Raw genomic sequence first — 19875 nt, 5'->3', positions numbered from 1 at the left:
GTGTTTTAATTTGTAATCTTGTTCTTGTGATTGGGAATTGAGTTGTATTTTGGAGTTATGAATTGGAATGGAAGCTAAGAATGTGAAATTTATCTTATATTAAAGGGTTTTGGGTTTTGATTTACATGTAATTAAGGTTTGATTTTGGAGATGAGAAACCCCAATTTTTCAGCCATTTTCGGACTGCAAACTGTCCAAGCCGCACGTGCGGAGACAGCTCTGTCCAGCCAACTTTGAACAAGCATATCTTTTGCATCCGGACTCCGTTTTGAGTGATTCTTGAGCCTAAAATCAAGCCCCAAAAGTGTAGTTTCTAATGGAGGTAGTCTCACATTCAAATTATAAATACAGAAATAGCTATACCCAAATTAGTGACGACTGTTCACTTTCAGTCAACCAGTTTTGTACCATTTCTTCACCTAAACCATTTCCCATCGATTTCTCCTGTTTTCTGAGACATGAATTATAACTTATTAAAGAGTAATGAGCTTGGTACCACCATGGCTAATTGATTGAATGATCAAAGAGAATAAGTAAAGGATCGAGTATAATCTCATATAATGTGTTGTGCAATGTACTTGTAGGTCGAGACGAGGACATCATCCCATTACTACCGGGAGCCAATCACTGTGAGTAATAGTACTACAAATGTACATGGTCTACCGTTAAGAAATTGTTAACAGCATTCTATTCTTCGTGAGCTAATATATTAACATGTATGTTGATTGGGAATTGATGTGAACATTGAAAGAGTTAGCACACATCGGTATGACTCTGAACCTACTCCGTATTTTGGGTTATGGCTAATGATTATTGTCAATGTACCATCCTAAGAATTACCTATGATTCTATATAAGAATTGCATACAAACTATTAACACTGTGAAGTTGGTTAATAGAAAAGAATTGCGTATCAACGACATTGTTATGTAATTCATGTTATGATATGAATTGTTATGGCCTGTTGATGTAATGGTACATTTACCTTCGGATTATTGTTAATGTTAAGGTTCTGTTAATTACGAAACAAGTATGTCTACTTACAAAGAACCATGAGGAAATCTAAGCGCAACATTGTACCATATGTTTTGTTTGCTATTGATAATTAATGTTACCATTCTGTTAACTGCTAGTTAGTGGCATTGAAACATGATGAGCAAATGGGATGTATATGCATTATGGAACTGTGGTATCTACGTATTTTTGAAAGCGTTCAAGCTGTAAAATATGTTTACCTTTTGCTAACAATTATCGGCAACGTTTTGTTAAACTTATATTATCTATGTTTATTCATGTGATTAATGGGAAGAATGTGTGTACTTTCTGTATAATTCTGAAGTTAATCTGTTCTGATGTTTTCTGGTATGGAACAAAGTGTTGTACGGAACTAAGTGCTACACCTTGGTGGGAGCCACCTCTAGAATCCGTACGAGCCACCTCTTGAGTCCATACATCTATTATTTCTGGACCGATGGCCGTTCTGTTATTTCTGTTATTTCTGGGCCGATGGCCGTTCTATTATTTCTGTTATTTCTAGGCCGATGGCCGTTCTGTTATTTCTGGACCGATGGTCATTCTGTTATTTCTGGGCCGATGGCCGTTCTGTTATTTCTGGGCCGATGGCCGTTCTGATATTTCTGGACCCATGGTCGTTCTGCATCTGTAGGCCTATGGCTGTTTTGTATATGCTGGGTTTAAAGCCACTCTGTTACGGAAACTAGACCCATGGCTATTTTGGAAATAATTACGGAATGTAGTTAATCATATGTATCTGTAGTTATATGTTTTATTATTCAAGTTAAACATTACATTATTTATGTACTATTATTCACTAAGTTCGCTCATTCTGTATTTTGTCTGTCTATTTCTGTAGGTAATCAACCGGGAGTTCAGTCCTAACCTTTAAGGCTCGTCTTTCTCTTGTCAACTTTGATGCGTCCAGGCACCACCTGAAGCTGTGCATTTTGTAAAGTGTTGTTAGGTTATTGATTTATGCTTTGGTTGTCTTTCATTAATATTTTCGTTACACGCCCAATTGTGGGTCTAAGTATGAATGTATAAGTGTGTAATCGAAGTTCGGGTGTATGTTTCTATATATTATGTACCTAATGCAATGTGTGCGGTCCTGGCATGGTAGTGGTAGCTCAATGGATGATGTTTTATGTTATTTTATATTGATAATGCTTCCGCTCAAGCCCCATATGTTATATATAACAGGTTAAGTGTCCGTTTCTGAATAAGTCATGCCCAAAACTTTTAGGGGCAGGTTTAGGGCTTGACAGGTACGCACTCCAACTCCTCTACTAGCAGACACATAGAACCATCGTGGTCTCCACCCCTTGTTCGACGACGGCAACCTCACCACCAGCCCTTTCCCTACTGTTGCCTGCAGAGTGACCCAAGTCTCTTGCTGTCCTGAGGCCTCGTAGCACGCGAAGAATTCGTCCACTGTCATGGCCATCCCTTCGTTCGCCTTCGGCTAGGCACTTGCACAGGACAGCAAGATCTTCCACGCGTTGGGCATTAGTTGGCCCGGCGCCACCTCCAAATGATTTAGGACATTTACTACCACCTGCGGCAGGGGCGGCCTTAGTCCTCCTTTCAATGCCTCCTCATAAAGGGAAAATTGCCCTAGCCTGGCATCGGATGGCCTCTCCGTCGACGTCGGCAAGGACAACTCTATTTCGGCAGGCACCTGGTATTTTTTGCGAATAGCCTCCAAATTCGTTGCAGTGACCGTTGATTTATTTGCCTTTGTGTGCCAGTGATCAGGTTCTGTCTGGTTGATTGGCTTTGGAGCTGCTATCATGGTGGAACCGCAGGATCGTATAATCGACTCCCCCACCCTCTCCATCTTGTATTGCTGCGCTAACTCCACCGCATCATCATCTCCAAGTGGGTCCACCCTGACAATCGCAGTTCCTTCTTGGGCCATTTCTGTGGTATATCTGCGAATCGCTTTGGAGGCAGGAGCAAGGAAATCGAAAAAGTGTTACAGAGGTATATCGTGAACAACAAAGGAATTCACACTTGGAATATTTTGATTTTTCGTAAACAAGTAGGTGAATCGAATAATGCCAAAAGCCAACGGTTTGCCGGTATTCCAAGGATCCCAATTAGTTTTCGCCAGTTTGAGAACTTTTTCCCAATTAATTTTTGCCAGTTGGAAAACTCTTCAAAATCATCCGCCAAAACTGTCTCTTCAACACCCATAACGACCTAACGTTTCATTTCTGATCCAACGCCTAATCTTCCCCCCTACGGGATGTTGCCACGTGTACGACCACGATCCACTATCTCCTCCCCTTACCCTGTCTTTTCCACTTCAAATCACCACGTGACACACCGTCTCTTGAGCCCCACGCCCCTCCACCTCACCCTTCGCAGTCGGCCCTCTCCAATGGTCGGCCCTCCTGCCCGGCCAACATTCGCGGTCGGCCCTCTTCGCGACCGCCCTCTTCACGGTCGGCCCTTCCACTCGGCCAACCTTCATGGTCGCCCCTCCTCGTGGTCGACCTTCCCACTCGGCCAACCTTCATGGTCGACCCCCTTCGCGGTCGGCCCTCCCACTCGGTCGCCCTGCACGGTCGGACCACCTCCCGGCCGGTTCACCCGCTCGGTCACCCCCACCGGTCGACCTCCATACTACCACTCCCTAACACCCTCACCTTTTTCATTACTATTCCCTTCGCTAGACTAAAGCTGCACTCGGGAATGGGGGACTACTGACGTGTACAAGTCCACAAAGGCCATGAATCATTATAGACAACCTAAGCCCATCACTTCGAGCCCAATGCATAACCCAGCTGTTGAGGTCCAGGACAGCTGGAGTCCAACATGGCATAAAAAGCCAATGACATTCAGACACACGGCAAGAGAAGGACAAGCCACATCAGCAGACAAAGATCTGCAAAGTTATTGCCACTGCACATCACCATTAATGCAGCCCATCACAACATTTATTACGACAACACCTCTCCGTCGGAACAGGACCCCCTTACCCTGAACAAGGTAAGCTACAGCATAGGCTTTCGGCGAGGAGGGCAGGTCGGAAGGGACAGCGAAATGACTACCAAATGATATAAACAAACGTTGAAGACAAGAAAGGAGGTTAAGCTTTTTATCTCTAATCTCTCCCTCTATACTCTACTTCTCTTCCTAACTTGCTCGTCGGAGGGTTCCCTGGGGGACTGCCCCATTCCCCATGGAACTTATTTGCAGGTTATCCGGTGGGCTTGATCATTTGGACTTGGGCTTGAGGGGCTTGGATCAGTTCGCTCCACTCACTGGGATAAACTGTATCATCAGTAAATAAAATAGAAAGCATGTAATTCTAGAATAATCATCTTACCTCCCATCTCCATGGATTGAAGTCAAGGGGATCTTTATATTTGGCAGGGTTCAAGTGTATAGATGGAGGACAGACCATAACCACCCAACCAACTGGAATGGTATAACCTGCATTTATTCCAATTTTTATGCTAAGGTATGTCAAATTGGATGTATTTTTCTTTGCAGGAATAAATTCGAAGTTGTTGGCATTGATAGAAATTAACCACTTGATTGTATATGGACATACCTTTATAATTGATTTATTTTAGTGCTTTTTTGAAAATTGCTGGAACTATATTGGTGAGCCTGACAGTTTCATTAGTGAACTGCAATTTTACTTTAAAAGTTAGCACAAACATAACTTCTATGGACTTATGAGAGAAAAAAAAGAAAAAAGAAAAAAAAAAGAAGAGACTTTTTAACCCACCTGAAATGTAAATGTCATTGATTTATCAAAATGCATAGTAGGATCTTTTTACATGTTATACATTGTCTTTCTCTGTCATCAAGTCTTCTTCTCCTTACATTTTGCCTAATCAATGTTTTGCATCATTCAAACCTTTCCAAAAGATCAAAAGTTAAGCATCTTACCTGCTGCCTTGGCAGCTATAGCTTCTTGATAGACATCAGTCATAAATAAGATCTCTGATGGCCTATCTACTCCCACAGATTCTAATATTTCAACATAACTGCTTGTTTTTTTCTTGTTCCTGCACATAATGGTAGTGAATGATGATTTACCTAGAATGAAACAGTAACATAATAGCTTTTTAAAACAAAGAAACGCATTCAAGGAGTGTGTAATATACCCCACTATGGTATCGAAAAATCCACACAAGTATTTTCTTTCATATTGCCAAATATGAGCCTTTGTGCCAATCTGCAATCGTTAGAATATATGTACACCTGAGAAAAGATAAGCAAGAGTTGACTTATAGTAACTTACATAAATAGCCATAGGAAATTAATTAAGTGCAAGTGGAGGGAAATCAAAGTCACATAATCAAACCACCAAATCCGTAAAGCAATAACAAATGACCACAAGTCTTGTAAGATAATTGAAATCAAAGTCACATAATCAAACCATCAAATCAATATTACCCCTAATTTTCTATCAAATTTCCTTGTCTATGACATCACTACCACATCCTTTATAACTTGTCTCTATAGTTTTTTGTTTTTTTTTCTTTTCTTTTATTTTCTTTTGTTTTTCTTCCCTTTTTTGTCCCATGGTCTGTCTTATATCATTCCTCTCCCTTCTTTCATATAACACATACACAGCTATTGCCCTGAAGGATTAATTTATTTGCAGTGATTCTTTTCAGTACTAATTTAAGTCCTCTATTGTTAATTGTTAGTAATTGCTTTCTTGTCCGTTGTTCTTAACATGAAGTTTGCTTTTATTCTTACAATCTTTTGTTATCAAATTTCTTATCCATGTTGCTTATCATCAAAGATCACTTCAACTCTTTGAAGGTTTGGATTGTTGTATGCATTTCTACTAAATTGGTTTATAAAATAAATTATTTAAATATGAGTTTAGATATAATTGCTAATATATTAATGTTTTCCTTGTTTATTTTCTTTGCAGATTAGTTTTTGGTAACGTTTGGAAGCATACTTGCAAATCAAGATCAAGTGTTGAATTTTTTTTTTCCTGAACTGATACTTAGTTCTAGTTGTAAATCAAGATCTAGAGTTAATTTTTTGTGTGGACTCCACGTTATAGTTCATTTTTGGGATTTGCTATGATAGTTTTTTTTTTTTTTTTATACTTAATAGATTATTATTAAATTTGTTTGATGGATATATTTTGATTTATAATATAAATTGTTTAGTGAATTTTTTGTGCAGACTGTGCATAATAGCTGGTGGACATTTAAAAGGCAATTGGGATATAAGCAAGAATATTTGCGAAATAATAATTTAAATTGAAATATAAAATATGGGACAAGTTTAGTGACAATTTTTTTCGTCATTTGTACTTGTTATTATGACAAAGTAATTATTCGTCGCTAATAAATATTTTTTGTGATAAAATTTATTGCAAGTTATATATGAAAGTTTTCATTGATTTTGTTGTTTGGTGACTAAACATTTCGTTACGTATATATATTTTTGCCACGAAATATATTTCGTCACCTATGTATGACATTTGGAGACGAAAAATTTCGTCAACTTTACGTTTTACTGTGACGAAATTATTTCCTCATCAATGACCAACATGTGTGACAAATTTATTCGTCAACTAAAGTTATAAATGTGGTACTAATTAACTATTTCGTGACGAAAATGTGAATTTTTGGTGACAAAATGTTATTTTATTGGTGACAAAAAGTTTCTCACTGAAATAATTTCATTGGTGACGAAATTATTTTTCGTCACGATATTTTTTAGTGACAAACATCCAATGACGAAGTCAGTGACAAAAATATTTCCTCATAAATATTTATAGTGACAAAATTAACTCTTTATTAAAAACAAAAAAAAAAAAATCATCATTTAAGACCCAAGTTGTTGCAGCGCTCCTTCATCATTATCCCATGGTTGTCGCTGAGTTTTTCTCTCTCTCAATTACTTAGTTCATTTCCCCCACCCGGCATTTTGTCTTTTTTAGGTTACGTTTTGAATTTAACAGGCTAAAAGGACCTCTTTTGGACTGATGTCCATAACAAAGTTTACACACTAGCTAATTAAAAGGTTTTTTTATTTTTTATTCTTCAAGCAAGTCTTGAATTTATGAGTTGAATAATACTTTAGACCCCCAGCAAATGCCACCCCCACCGACCCCCCAGTGCCACGTGGCACTGCGGGATTGGAAGAAAGAAAAAAAAAAAAAAAAAAACAGAAAACTGGCCAATGAAGGCCCGCCACGTCACTGGGGGTCGACCCCCAGTGGGGGTCTGTAGCAGAATTGTTATGAGTTTTGAATTGCTGGGCAGTTGGTGGGTCCATAGTATTGAAAGTTTGTAAGTTTGTAGAGTTTTGTGTGAACACATTTATCTTGAAAAATTCTTCAAAAAAAACATGGCCTGTTAGGTTTGCAGAGTCGCTGGGGGAGCCATATTTTATTAATGGTGATGCTCCTCTGCTCCGATCCCACCACAGCCGCGTATAATTTGAGTGAAAAAAATTAATAATATATAAATAAATGATAAGTTTTAATTAATAGGGCAAATTACATATACACCCCTCGAGGTTTGGCTAAATTACAGATAACCCCCTGAGGTTTCGGAAATTACATCCCGCCCCCTGAGGTTTGTATTTTCATAACAATTTGCCCCCTGAGTTTTATATTTCATAACAAATTACCCCCTAATTTCTTATGCAAATATAGCATTCAGGGGGGAATTCGTAATTTCTCAAACCTCAGGGGGCATCTGTAATTTAGCCAAACCTCGAGGGGTGTATATGTAATTTGCCCTAATTATAATAAGTGTTCTTAAAGTATTTGATAAGAAATTTAAAATATTTATATATAATGTATGAGAGTGCATGCAATATGCAATGTACAATCAATTTAAATATTGTTAATCAATGCTCTTAGGGCATTTGTTAACCAAACTTATAAAAAAATTTATATAAATTTTTTATACGTTTAACATATACTTTTTATTTTAGAATAAAACATTTATAAAAATGACTTATATTCAAAAAATAATACTCCAGCATTATTTTTGTAATATTCTTTGTATAAGTTTTATATATAATTAGAATTTTAATAAAAAAATATAGAGAGAAAGGAGTAAAATAAGGGATAATGAGTCACATATAGAGAGAAAGGAGTAAAATAAGGGATAATGAGTCACATGGGTTCAATTGATGACAGATAAGGGATGCTTGTAACTAGGATTGTGAATGAGCATGGTTCAAGCCCACTAGTTCACACATAGATGGATAAAATAAAAATAAAAATAAAAATAAAACGACAATGCTACGTAACTCAAATTTTGTGGCTCAAAAGTGGCTCAAATGGCTAAAACGACGTCGTTTTGAGTACATAACAACATAAAAATGGCCAAAACGACGTCGTTTTGGCCATTTGAGCCACTTTTGAGCCACAAAATTTGAGCTACGAGACATTTTCCAAAATAAAAAAAGAAGTAGAAGTAGAAGTAGAAAAACCCTAATTTAGTTTAACTTCTTATATGATGGTGTTAAGTTTTGCAAATCAAAGAAATTTTATTGTCATGGCCCATATCAAATAGTTTCATAATTTCTTCTCCTCAAGTACTGCTGGGATGAATAAATTTGGATATTAAATTATGAAATACGGGTGTTAATAAAATCAAAGCATTGATAACACATCAAATGAAATGTAATTAGATATTCAAATGAAAACCTTTAAAATATAAACAAACATATTCATGGGTCTCACTTTAACAAATAGGATTCAGAAACATGAAGTTTTTGTTTTTATTCTTACAATCTTTTGTTATCAAATTTCTTATCCATGTTGCTTATCATCAAAGATCACTTTAACTCTTTGAAGTTTTGGATTGTTATATGCATTTCTATTAAATTGGTTTATAAAATAAATTATTTAAATATGAGTTTAGATGTAATTGCTAATATATTAATGTTTTCTTTGTTTATTGTCTTTGCAGATTAGTTTTTGATGACGTTTGGAAGCATACTTGCAAATCAAAATCAAGTGTTGAATTTTTTTTTTTCCTAAACTGATACTTAGTTCTAGTTGTAAATCAAGATCTAGAGTTGATTTTTTGTGTGGACTCCACGTTAATTCATTTTGGAATTTGCTATGATAGTTTTTTTTTTTGTTATAATTAATATATTATTATTAAATTTGTTTGATGGATATATTTTGATTTATAATATAAATTATATAGTGAATATTTTGTGTGGACTGTGCATAATAGCTGGTGGATTTCTTAGTACATTTAAAAGGCAATTGGGATATAAGCAAGAATATTTGCGAAATAATAATTTAAATTGAAATATAAAATATGGGACAAGTTTAGTGACAATTTTTTTTGTCATTTGCACTTGTTATTATGACAAAGTGATTATTCGTCGCTAATAAATATTTTTTGTGATAAAATTTATTGCAGCTTATATATGAAAGTTTTCATTAATTTTGTTGTTTGGTGACTAAACATTTCGTCACGTATATATATTTTTGCCACGAAATATATTTCATCACCTATGTATGACGTTTGTAGGCGAAAAATTTCGTCAACTTTAACTGTGACGAAATTATTTCCTCATTAATGATCAACATGTGTGACAAATTTATTCGTCAACTAAAGTTACAAATGTGGTACTAAATAACTATTTTGTGACGAAAATGAGAATTTTTTGTAACAAAATGTTATTTTATTGGTGACAAAAAGTTTCTCACTGAAATAATTTCATTGGTGACGAAATTATTTTTCGTCACGATACTTTTTAGTAACAAACATTTAATGACGAAGTCGGTGACGAAAATATTTCCTCACAAATATTTATAATGACGAAATTAATTCTTTAAAAAAAAAAAATTCATCATTTAAGACCCAAGTGGTTGTAGTGCTCCTTCATCATTATCCCATGGTTGTCGCTGAGTTTTTCTCTCTCTCAATTACTTAGTTCATTTCCCCCACCCGGCATTTTGTCTTTTTTAGGTTACGTTTTGAATTTAACAGGCTAAAAGGACCCCTTTTGGACTGATGTCCATAAAAAAGTTTATACACTAGCTAATTAAAAGGTTTTTTTTTATTTTTTATTCTTCGAGCAAGTCTTGAATTTATGAGTTTTGAATTGCTGGGCAGTTGGTGGGTCCATAGTATTGAAAGTTTGTAAGTTTGTAGAGTTTTGTGTGAACACATTTATCTTTGAAAAATTCTTCAAAAAAAACATGGCCTCTTAGGTTTGCAGAGTCGCTGGGGGAGCCATATTTTATTAATGGTGATGCTCCTCTGCTCCGATCCCACCACAGCCACGTATAATTTGAGTGAAAAAAATTAATAATATATAAATAAAAAATAAGTTTTAATTAATAAGTGTTCTTAAAGTATTTAATAAGAAATTTAAAATATTTATATATAATGTATGAGAGTGCATGCAATATGCAATGTACAATCAATTTAAATATTGTTAATCAATGCTCTTAGGGCATTTCACTACTACAAATATAGATAAAGATCACACTTTTTTGGTGTGATGTATGTTTTTTAATCACACCTTTTAAGTTTTATTAAAGTGTGGTCTTTAAGAGTGTGATTAAAAATGATCATTTTTAATCACACTTTTTAAGTGTCATTAAAAAATGCTTTCATCACATCTTTTAAGTGTGATTAATAATATTTAGATCACACCTTTTAAGTGTGATTAAAAACATTTAGATCACACCTTTTAAGTGTGGTTAAAAACATTTAGATCACACCTTTTAAGTGTGATTAAAAATATTTAGATCACACCTTTTAAGTGTGATTAAAAACTTTAGTTCACAGCTTTTAAGTGTGATTAAAAATATTTAGATCACACCTTTTAAGTGTGATTAAAACTTTAGTTCACACCTTTTAAGTGTGATTAAAAACATTAGATCACACCTTTTAAGTGTGATTAAAAACATTTAGATCACACCTTTTAAGTGTGATTAATAACTAATAAAATCTGTGATAAAAAAAAATTAACATATTTAAAGAATAATCAATATTATTTTTGCACGCGCATTTGAATAATGTAATACACACTATATACTATATTTTGAATCACACCATATATTGAATGAAATAATATCATATATTTCATAAATGAAAGTTAAGTTGCCGTTTGGTAACACTTACGTTTTCAGTTTTCTGTTTATATTTACAAAAATTTAAAAAACTCAAATAAAAACTTGTTTGGTAAAATTTTTGATTTATAAATCAGTGGTCTCAGTTTATAAATTTGGCCAAAAAATGAAAACACAAAAAATGTGTTTCCATTTTGAATTTTCAGTTTTTTTTTTTTTTACCACCCAACACTAGCCACCACCCGCCACCATTTTCTACCACCGTCTTCCGCCTCCGCCACCACCACCCACCTGCCATCCAACCGCCACCACCCACCACTCACCACTACCATCCACCGCCCGCCACCACCACCTACTTGCCACCACCACTCACCACCCACTTGCCACCACCCGCTACCCACCACCACCAGCCACCTGCCACTCACCCGCCACCACCACCCACCACCCACCACCCACCAGCACCAGCACCACCACCACCATCACTCACCACCCACTTGCCACCACCACTCGCCACCCGCTGCCACCACCACCCACTCGTTACCACCTATCACCCGCCACCGTCACCCACCCACCCACCCACCACCACCCGCCATCCGCCACCCACCTGCCACCACCACCCGCCGCCACCACCACCACCACTATCACCCGCCACCGTCACCCACCCACCCACCATCACCACCCACCACCACTCGCCACCACCCGCCATCCACCACCTACCTGCCACCACCACCCACCACCCGCCACTATCACCACCACCACCCAATCGTTACCACCCACCACTCGCCGCCGTCACCCACCCACCATCACCACCCGCCACCACCTACCGCCACTTGTCATCCGCCACCCACCTGCCACCACCACCCACTTGCTACCACCTATCACCCGCCACCGTCACCCATCTACTCACCACCACCACCCGTCACCTACCCGCCACCGCCACCACCACCACCCACCCACCCGCCCACCCACCCACCACCACCACCACCAGCTACCCACCACCCACCGTCACCACTTTCCACCACCGTCTTCCGCCGCCACTTGCCACCACTCGCCATTTCTCACTCTTTTTTATATTTTAAATTTTTTTTAAACATTTTGTCAATTACCAAACGCGTTTGTTGTTTATGTTTTTCTAAAAATAAACAAAAACCAGTTTATAAAATTTTTGTAAATATAAACTGAAAACGTAAACGTTACCAAACATAAATGTTTAAAAGTATATACAAAGAAATTAATAAAAAAAAAATTAATTGTGATTACATACATTAAAAAATAAAAAATAAAAAACTTGAAAATAGTAAGTTCTTGAATTCTTTGACCATATTTTGCATCTCTCCAAGAAATTTCTGACCTGAAAAATAAAAAAACAAATTAATTTAAAAACCGCCAGAAGCATATGAATAAACTTACTAATTAATTTATAAACTTACATTTAGATCACACCAAAAATAATGTAATTTATCCAGTTGTTAAACTGCCCCAATCCTTTCCCCACAACCACCAAAAATGACATAATTATTTTGATTCTCCACACAAATAGTATAAAGCTACAAAAGAAATTGATACCCTTGTAGAAGCCAAAATAAATCATCAAGGCATGAATGATTTCAAACTTTCTTAAGCTAGAATAATTTAATAATAAAACAAAAAAGTGATCTAAAACTCAAGATATGCACTTGTAGAAAATGACAATATTATTTGAGAAACAAGACATTTAATAAAAGATTAGATACTAAGCACGACACAACAAAGAGAGTAGGGGTAATATGTATACAACCACTCACTTATAGATCAATGTATTGTGCTAGTCTAAAACAATACAGTCTACACCATTCAAGTTTTTTCGGTGTCACTTATAGATCCACTCACTTCTCTCAAATTATTTCCCAACAAAATACACATTAAACTCCCCTTGCTATTTTTTTGCTTCTTCAGAATCTTTGCTAATTGAATCTAGGTGTGAAATGATATACATAAAACTATGACAAACTCTAGTTCTATCAAACCTTATGAACAAAGTTTCCTTATATATGCCTAAAACACAAAATTATGAAACACCAAACATAAGCAAAATTAAAGCAATTATAGCAATTATAGTCCATTTCATTCCATATTACACCAAACATAAGCAAAATTATGAAAATCAGATTCCAAAGTAGCAAAACCAAACAATACCAAACAATGTCATTGAAATCTCAACTTCATTTTATTTGATACAAGACACCAAAAACACTAGTCGAAATTGTAAAATGAAGATCTCTTTTATGACCAAACTTGTGGAACAAAAGTGAAAAATAAACAAATAACATAACAGAGCAAAATTAAAGCAATTATAGTCCATTTCTAAACCTTTTTTTCTCCTATTTTGTCAATCTTTATTTTGGACCTTTTTAATAAAATATTGAATTCCTTTAAACAGATTCAGATTAATAAAATATTAATAAAATATAAAATACAGTCACAGATTCAATTAAACAGATTGAATGTAAACAGATTCAGTTTGAATGTAAACAGTCACAGATTCAGTTTGAATGTAAACAGACACAAACTAACAGACACAAATTCATGAAATTAACTGGGCAGTGAGTGTTCAGCTGAAGCACAATCATAAAAGAAAATTTATTTACTTACCAAGTTGCCCAACTCTGAGACTAGTTTCTTTACTGTAGGCTTGAATTGCTAAATGACTAATCTCTGGTCACAAAACCTTGTGTGGAAGAATGAAGATGAGTACAAAATCAGCATTTCCGTGTAATATTTTTTCAAAATTCAAACTATAGGAAATTCAAAACAAAAAAATAGAGAAATAAAAAAATATAGCAAATTCAAGCAGAGGAAGATTGAAAATTGAGGAAGGTAGCTGGAGTTTGATATAAGCCTCTAATCTGGGCTAGTAATACTTATTTGAACATTGCGTGACTTTTTCATGACCAATATGGCATGGAGGGCAACAAATCCACTAAGATTTGGCTTGTTCATTGTCTTTCTAAATATATAATGAACTTATTTTTTTTGGGAGCCATCAGTGATCAAGTCTTCTAAAAGTCAGTGGTCAAGTTTCCCTAAATGTTTTAAATATGAAAGCACTCAACAAAATAGTTTTCTAACTATAGTTAATCATGTTGCAGGTTTTTCTTCAAGTTATGGAGTGCTTACTCAATCGTTTTAGTCAGTCAGCATTTATCAATTCTGTTCTGGATATTACTTTTCTCTGTTATTTTCATCACTATTGGCGAGAACTTTCTTAAACATTTAATAACGGACAGATTCATACAGATTATTCCACCTATTATTAAATTCATACCAAAATTAACAGATAGATTCATACCAAAATTATTCCACCTATTTTTTCTGAATTCCACCTAGTTGGTCAATCTAAATTCCAAACAAAACAATTAATAACAAACACAATTAGATGCCAAAACAGATTCAATAACAGACACAATATGAATTCCACACTCGATACTTTGTATCATTTACAAAGGAGTGTATCATATTACACTTGCAAAGTAATAAGGTACAAGGAGGTTATTTAATTAACTTCATTTTTATGAGAGTATTTTGGTGGATAAGTTTCTTATAAAACACCAAAAAATATATAAATACATGTACAAACTAATGAGCCCTACCTTGATTGCAGAGATTACATACATTCAACATACATACAAGTACACCTACAAAATTTAGACACACCAGTTTTACTTTACATGTACATAAACAATGTATTAGCTAAATCTTTAACTGGTCACATGTTTGCACACTGCAAATACATGCACATTTTCACACATACTAGGAAGAAAAAATGACTGGTAGAACAAAAGATTAATTATTCAGCAGTCCTGCAATATCATGTGGTATTGTCTATGCAGTATTCTCAACTAATGACATAAAAGAAAAACTTCACAGAGAATAACAAAACTAAGCCATTTTACTAGGAAATTGAGAGACAGTCGATGACTTGCCTAATATGTTGTGTGATTTTATTCGAAACATCATGAAGTCAATCCTAATAATTTTTTCGCTAATGCGAGAATTCAAAGCCATGCAGGGAGCCAATCCTTACCATTGATGAAATCTATGGATAGGAAAAGAGCAGCTTCTTTGTCACTGAGTTGTTTGGACCATGGAGCTCTGTTTGTTGAATTGGATCCCGGTCCATGGCAGTTATACTCCGCATGGTGTAGATTTCTGCTTCCAATTACAACATTTCTCTCATTAGAAATTCTTAGAAAATTTAAAGCTTATTATTATACCAGTGAAACGAGTGATATCATGAGTGGCTAGTGAATGTTCCATTGGTAAGTCTCTTTTGTAAATTTATGATTTTAGATAACCTAACTGGAGAGGTAATGTTGGACTCAGTATTTCAACTATTAGAATTATTCATTTTGTAATTATTTATGCAATTGTTGGGCTTCTGTTAGTTCAATCTGAGCCCACTTATTTATTTTGCAAGACCTTTTAAGCAAATTATTTATGCAATGAAAATAAGTTGATCTGTTTACATTAATGTTGAAAAAAAGGGACGGTGTACTCTTATAATCATACTTGTCATCCATTGTGTAAGTCAAATGTGATGTGATTATATGACCACTAATGTCTAATCAATTTAATTTTTTTCATAAATGATCTACTCAATAAATCTTACAAAATGAATTACTCAATTCACCGAAGTGGGATTGGGGTGAACCCACCGATCTCCAAAAACACCCAGTTAGATTACCAGTCAAAGAGAAATAGAAAAATGGAAATTGCACTTGCAATGATAAAACTCAAATCAGGCATCACGCCTAATAAGAGAGCACTTCCTCCATCAGGCCAAGCCCTTACTCTTCTCTCTAATTTAACAAGGTGTAATATTGCAATCATTGTGGAAAACTCAAAAGAAGAGAAAGAAAATGAGACTACAACAAGTTTTCTTACTCTGTGCTACCAGCATAGCTCCAATTAGTCCATCCTTGAGGAACAACAGTCTTGGAAATGTAGGTGTTTGCAAAAATGACCCTGGAATAGGCACCTTTGGCTCTACCCAAGTACACATCTCCAATGCCAAAGACTTGGCCTTTGATAAACACAAATCCAGTGTTCTCTTTTGCACTCTCTCTTTTATGGGCTGTTATGGAGTTATGGATCTCCATCCTTCTGTCGGCAATCACAAATATCTCACAGCTCTGCAAAACCATAAAAAAATGTAACACAACACAAGAATGGTGACCAAACAATGTTGCATTTTTTGTCCCTTTTCTTAGACCTCAAATAGAAAATGAAATTTGATGTGAAAGCAAAGAGAACTCACATGAAAGATGGATTGGGCAAGACCAAAGATGAAGTCAATAGAACCCTGAATATAGCAGCTATCATAGTAATGTCTGCCTTTGAGATCAAAGAGAGTGTTATGAGAACTATAGAATGCACAATGGTAGAATGCAACCATGTCTGCTCTAACATAGGCGGCCACTGACTGGTTTTGTGAAGTGTATGCAATCCCAGTTGGAGCCTCATTCTGTAAAACCACATACATAATTTTCATTAAATTTAACATTTATTTCAAATAGTACTTATGCTCTGTTTGTTTTGGGAAATTATTTATTTCAAAGGTCATGTAATGATAATAGATAAAAAAATATCAAATAATAAGGGAAGAGTTTGTTACATTCTCTGAAAATGTTTTAACATTCTTCCCAAAAATCTCAAAAGACTATGAAGCAAAAGAAACATTTTCTGAAAACCATAAAGAGAAAGGACTGAGCATGACATGCTGTCACTATTGATAGCCATCTCCTCAAAAGTTCACTAAGTCCCTCATCCCAAATGGACTAACAGAATGAAGGGCCACTGCTCCTGAAACCAACCTAACTCTTACTAAACCCCCTCTCCAAATCTCCAAAACTTGAAAAAATACTCACCATAAAGCATTTAACTCCAAAAAAAGAAAAGGATATATAATAATAACTCAAAGACTACAGGGCAATGCCCCAAATGAACCACCACGGGTCTCAAGGGGAATGATAATACTGATGACTTATCATTGAAGATTAACCCAGTAGATGGAATGATCATAATCTGTAAGGTCATGACTGTAGGAGTCATAAAATCGTGATAGATTGATACATCACGCCAATTTGACAGCATCTGCCCCTACCCACAACAAGTTGCTTCATGAATGTTAAGAATTGCTCAAGCATTTGGTTCTTGACTTTTAGTTCTACAGTCTCGATGTTTTGATTTTGATAAAGATTTGTCTCGTTCCTTTGCCTCTCTACCATATAATCCAACATTTTACTTAAGAAAAGAAACAAAATCTTAAAATGGCTAATATAGGTGTATTTCCCAAAGTGGAAATGTTTACTGACTACTATCTTGAAGCTGCTTTGGCCTTTTTCTTGTAACTCCTTTTAACAAAGATGAAGACCATCCATACGACTAATAATAATCCAACATATAAAAATAAGGTGAGGACAATACAATATATGTAAATATAAATTTCAAGCATAGAAACATTCTCATGCAAGCTTCAAGAGTATTTTGCTCTCGAAATTCAAGCATACGAACATATATATGCACACATATGAACCTATAATTAATTGTGATAATATAGATCCATAAAACGTTAAAAAATCACTCATTTTTATTTTTGTTTTTTATATTATAAATCTTATTACAAATCTAGTTTTCTAATTTACAAATTTATAAGGAAAATTGATGGTTTTATTGCACACACATGGATTTGGGACCAAATGCATCACACTGGTTTACTCTGGATATAAATATTGTTATCTTCTTTTAAGCAACAGTCCAAATAAGTGGAACCCTACTTATGAATTTCCAAACCATTTCACTATATAAATAACAATCCTTGATAAGCTGCATCTAATTGATTATGACATGTTAAAGACTAGCTCAGAGGATGGATACCTAATTCCCAGGTCCAAACACTGTATATACATACATACACAAACACACATATATGGAATATAGGTTATGATGATAGAACTATGGCAGAGTAAGAAAATAAAAATATTAAAACTCTGGAAACAGAAATGCTATATCTCCATTTAGGATTTTCATGATTAGGAAGAACAAGAAATAGAGAACTCATAACTATGCTTCTAATCAAATACCAATCTTCAGTGAACAATTGTTGGATTTAGCTAATCTTCTTTGCCCCAAATGCCAAAAACCTAATAACAAATTGGTTATATATATATATATATATATATTGAGATTATAAAACTAAAATCTAACTACAGAGGATTGATTTCTGACATAACATAATTAACACGAAAAAATAAATAAAGTAAAGAGAGAGAGGTGATGAATCTGTCTGTATACATAAATATATAAAATATACATATATAAATTTTTTCCCCCTCATTTTTCTTTCTTGAATCTGCGTTATACATGAATCTGCCTTGTATTTTCATTTTGGATTTCATGGTTTGATTGAATTTCATCTTCTTATCACATCTTTTATCTTCAATTTTGGATCTTCTTTTTTGTTGTGGTTTTCTGATTTAGATGGACTTGTTATCAAAGGGGTTCTGATATAGGAAATGCATTTTTCTACTTAAAATCAGCATCTCCTATTGCTTTTCTGTGGCTGTTTCTGTTTCGAGCATTACTTTTCTTGTTTAATCTGCTTCTAGAAAATCTTCTTCAATTCAATAGGCATCTTATCCTAATACTCTAGAAATTGAACTGCATTTTCCACATATCCTCCAAATCAGCATCTCCTTTTGTTTTTTTTCTGAATGTTTTTATGTCAACCAAGCAAATAAACCAGAGAAAGCATTACACCAGAGAAAGTTTTTGTCAAGGAAATATTTTCTCCATGGATGTGAGGTCGGCACTACAACAGATCAGTCAAATACCTATTATGAATTTCCATTTTCTCCAAAAACCAAATCTCCAAAAACCCAAAGTTTTTGTCAACATTTATACTGATTGGGCCAATCTTTAAATATATATATATATATATATGTATGTATATAATTAAATATAAAAAAAAAAAACCAAAAAACTGAACCAAAAGTGATTTTGATTTTAACACTACAGCAAACAAGTGAACAAGAATTGAGCAGAAATTGAGCAAAAATTTAACAAGAACAGGGACGGAAGGAACCCTAACTCGATGTGTGTATACATATATATATATATATATATCACAAACAAAAAGGCATGAACTCTTACCTTTTTGGTGCAGATCAACGAAAACAAGGACGGAAGGAGTTCGATCGGCTGATGTTGGAGATGTGGAGGAGTTTGATCAAATGTCCTAATTTAACAAGGGAAGGGTTTCAGAAAAGAAAAGAAACAAACTCCAGGTTTAGAACCTTACCAAAATTGCAGGTCTTTCCCAAGCCAATGAGTTTCGAAAGGTTGTAAGGGAAATGAAGAGCACCGTCTATAGTGAACAGGGTGGGTGTCTATTGGGGAAGAAGATCCGAATTCGGGGAAGAGGAGGAGACACAAAGGTTGTGCCAATGAGGTGTTTATCGTTCAGAGAGAGAGAGAGAGAGAGCGTGAATCACAAAAGAGAGAAGAAAAAAAGAAGAAACTGTTGCGCGTGTGATGGGTGGAAACTCTCCAATGTGTAAAATGATCTCAGCCATTTATTTGGGAAGATCTGTGGACCATTCTAATCAATTATAAAGGATATATATTTTCATATAAAGGATTAATTAAGGATATATATTTTCATATAAAGGATTAATTATAAAGGATATATATTTTCAAAAAATGTTTGATTTTAATTTGTTGAATTTAATTTTTTAGAAATTAAATTTTGTATTTTTTATATTTTTTTGA

At 34.9% G+C, this 19875-nt stretch overlaps 1 protein-coding gene across 3 annotated transcripts; it reads right to left on the bottom strand.

Moving 5' to 3' along the window:
• Positions 1 to 12294: 12294 nt before the first annotated feature.
• On the bottom strand, positions 12295 to 19637 carry LOC145822437 (putative pectinesterase 67). Of its 3 annotated transcripts, XM_082919438.1 has the most exons (7): positions 19406 to 19637; positions 19258 to 19305; positions 16364 to 16570; positions 15991 to 16238; positions 15131 to 15255; positions 13699 to 13761; positions 12295 to 12418 (listed from the first exon to the last, which is right to left on the bottom strand). In XM_082919438.1, the coding sequence occupies exons 3-7, from the start codon at positions 16499 to 16501 to the stop codon at positions 12333 to 12335; spliced, it is 660 nt and encodes a 219-aa protein (XP_082775564.1). In that variant the 5' UTR covers positions 16502 to 16570; positions 19258 to 19305; positions 19406 to 19637; the 3' UTR covers positions 12295 to 12332. The 3 variants fall into 3 exon arrangements, with proteins under 3 accessions (XP_082775564.1, XP_082775565.1, XP_082775566.1); XM_082919439.1 differs by lacking the exon at positions 19258 to 19305; XM_082919440.1 differs by lacking the exon at positions 13699 to 13761 and having other exon boundaries at positions 12321 to 12418; positions 19258 to 19637.
• Positions 19638 to 19875: the final 238 nt, after the last annotated feature.

Source organism: Camellia sinensis, chromosome 3 (genome assembly GCF_055761805.1).
Source record: "Camellia sinensis isolate YWXY chromosome 3, ASM5576180v1, whole genome shotgun sequence".
Taxonomy (NCBI): domain Eukaryota; kingdom Viridiplantae; phylum Streptophyta; class Magnoliopsida; order Ericales; family Theaceae; genus Camellia; species Camellia sinensis.
This window is presented reverse-complemented; position numbering and strand designations above follow the sequence as displayed.

Excerpts from the sequence above, each read along its gene's own strand:
- LOC145822437 (XM_082919438.1), bottom strand. The coding sequence starts at position 16,501 with ATGGTTGCATTCTACCATTGTGCATTCTATAGTTCTCATAACACTCTC. Across the intron at positions 16,239-16,363 it reads TTGCCCAATCCATCTTTCAT|AGCTGTGAGATATTTGTGAT; the intron begins GTGAGTTCTCTT and ends ATGGTTTTGCAG. Across the intron at positions 13,762-15,130 it reads ATCCATAGATTTCATCAATG|AGATTAGTCATTTAGCAATT; the intron begins GTAAGGATTGGC and ends TTTTGTGACCAG.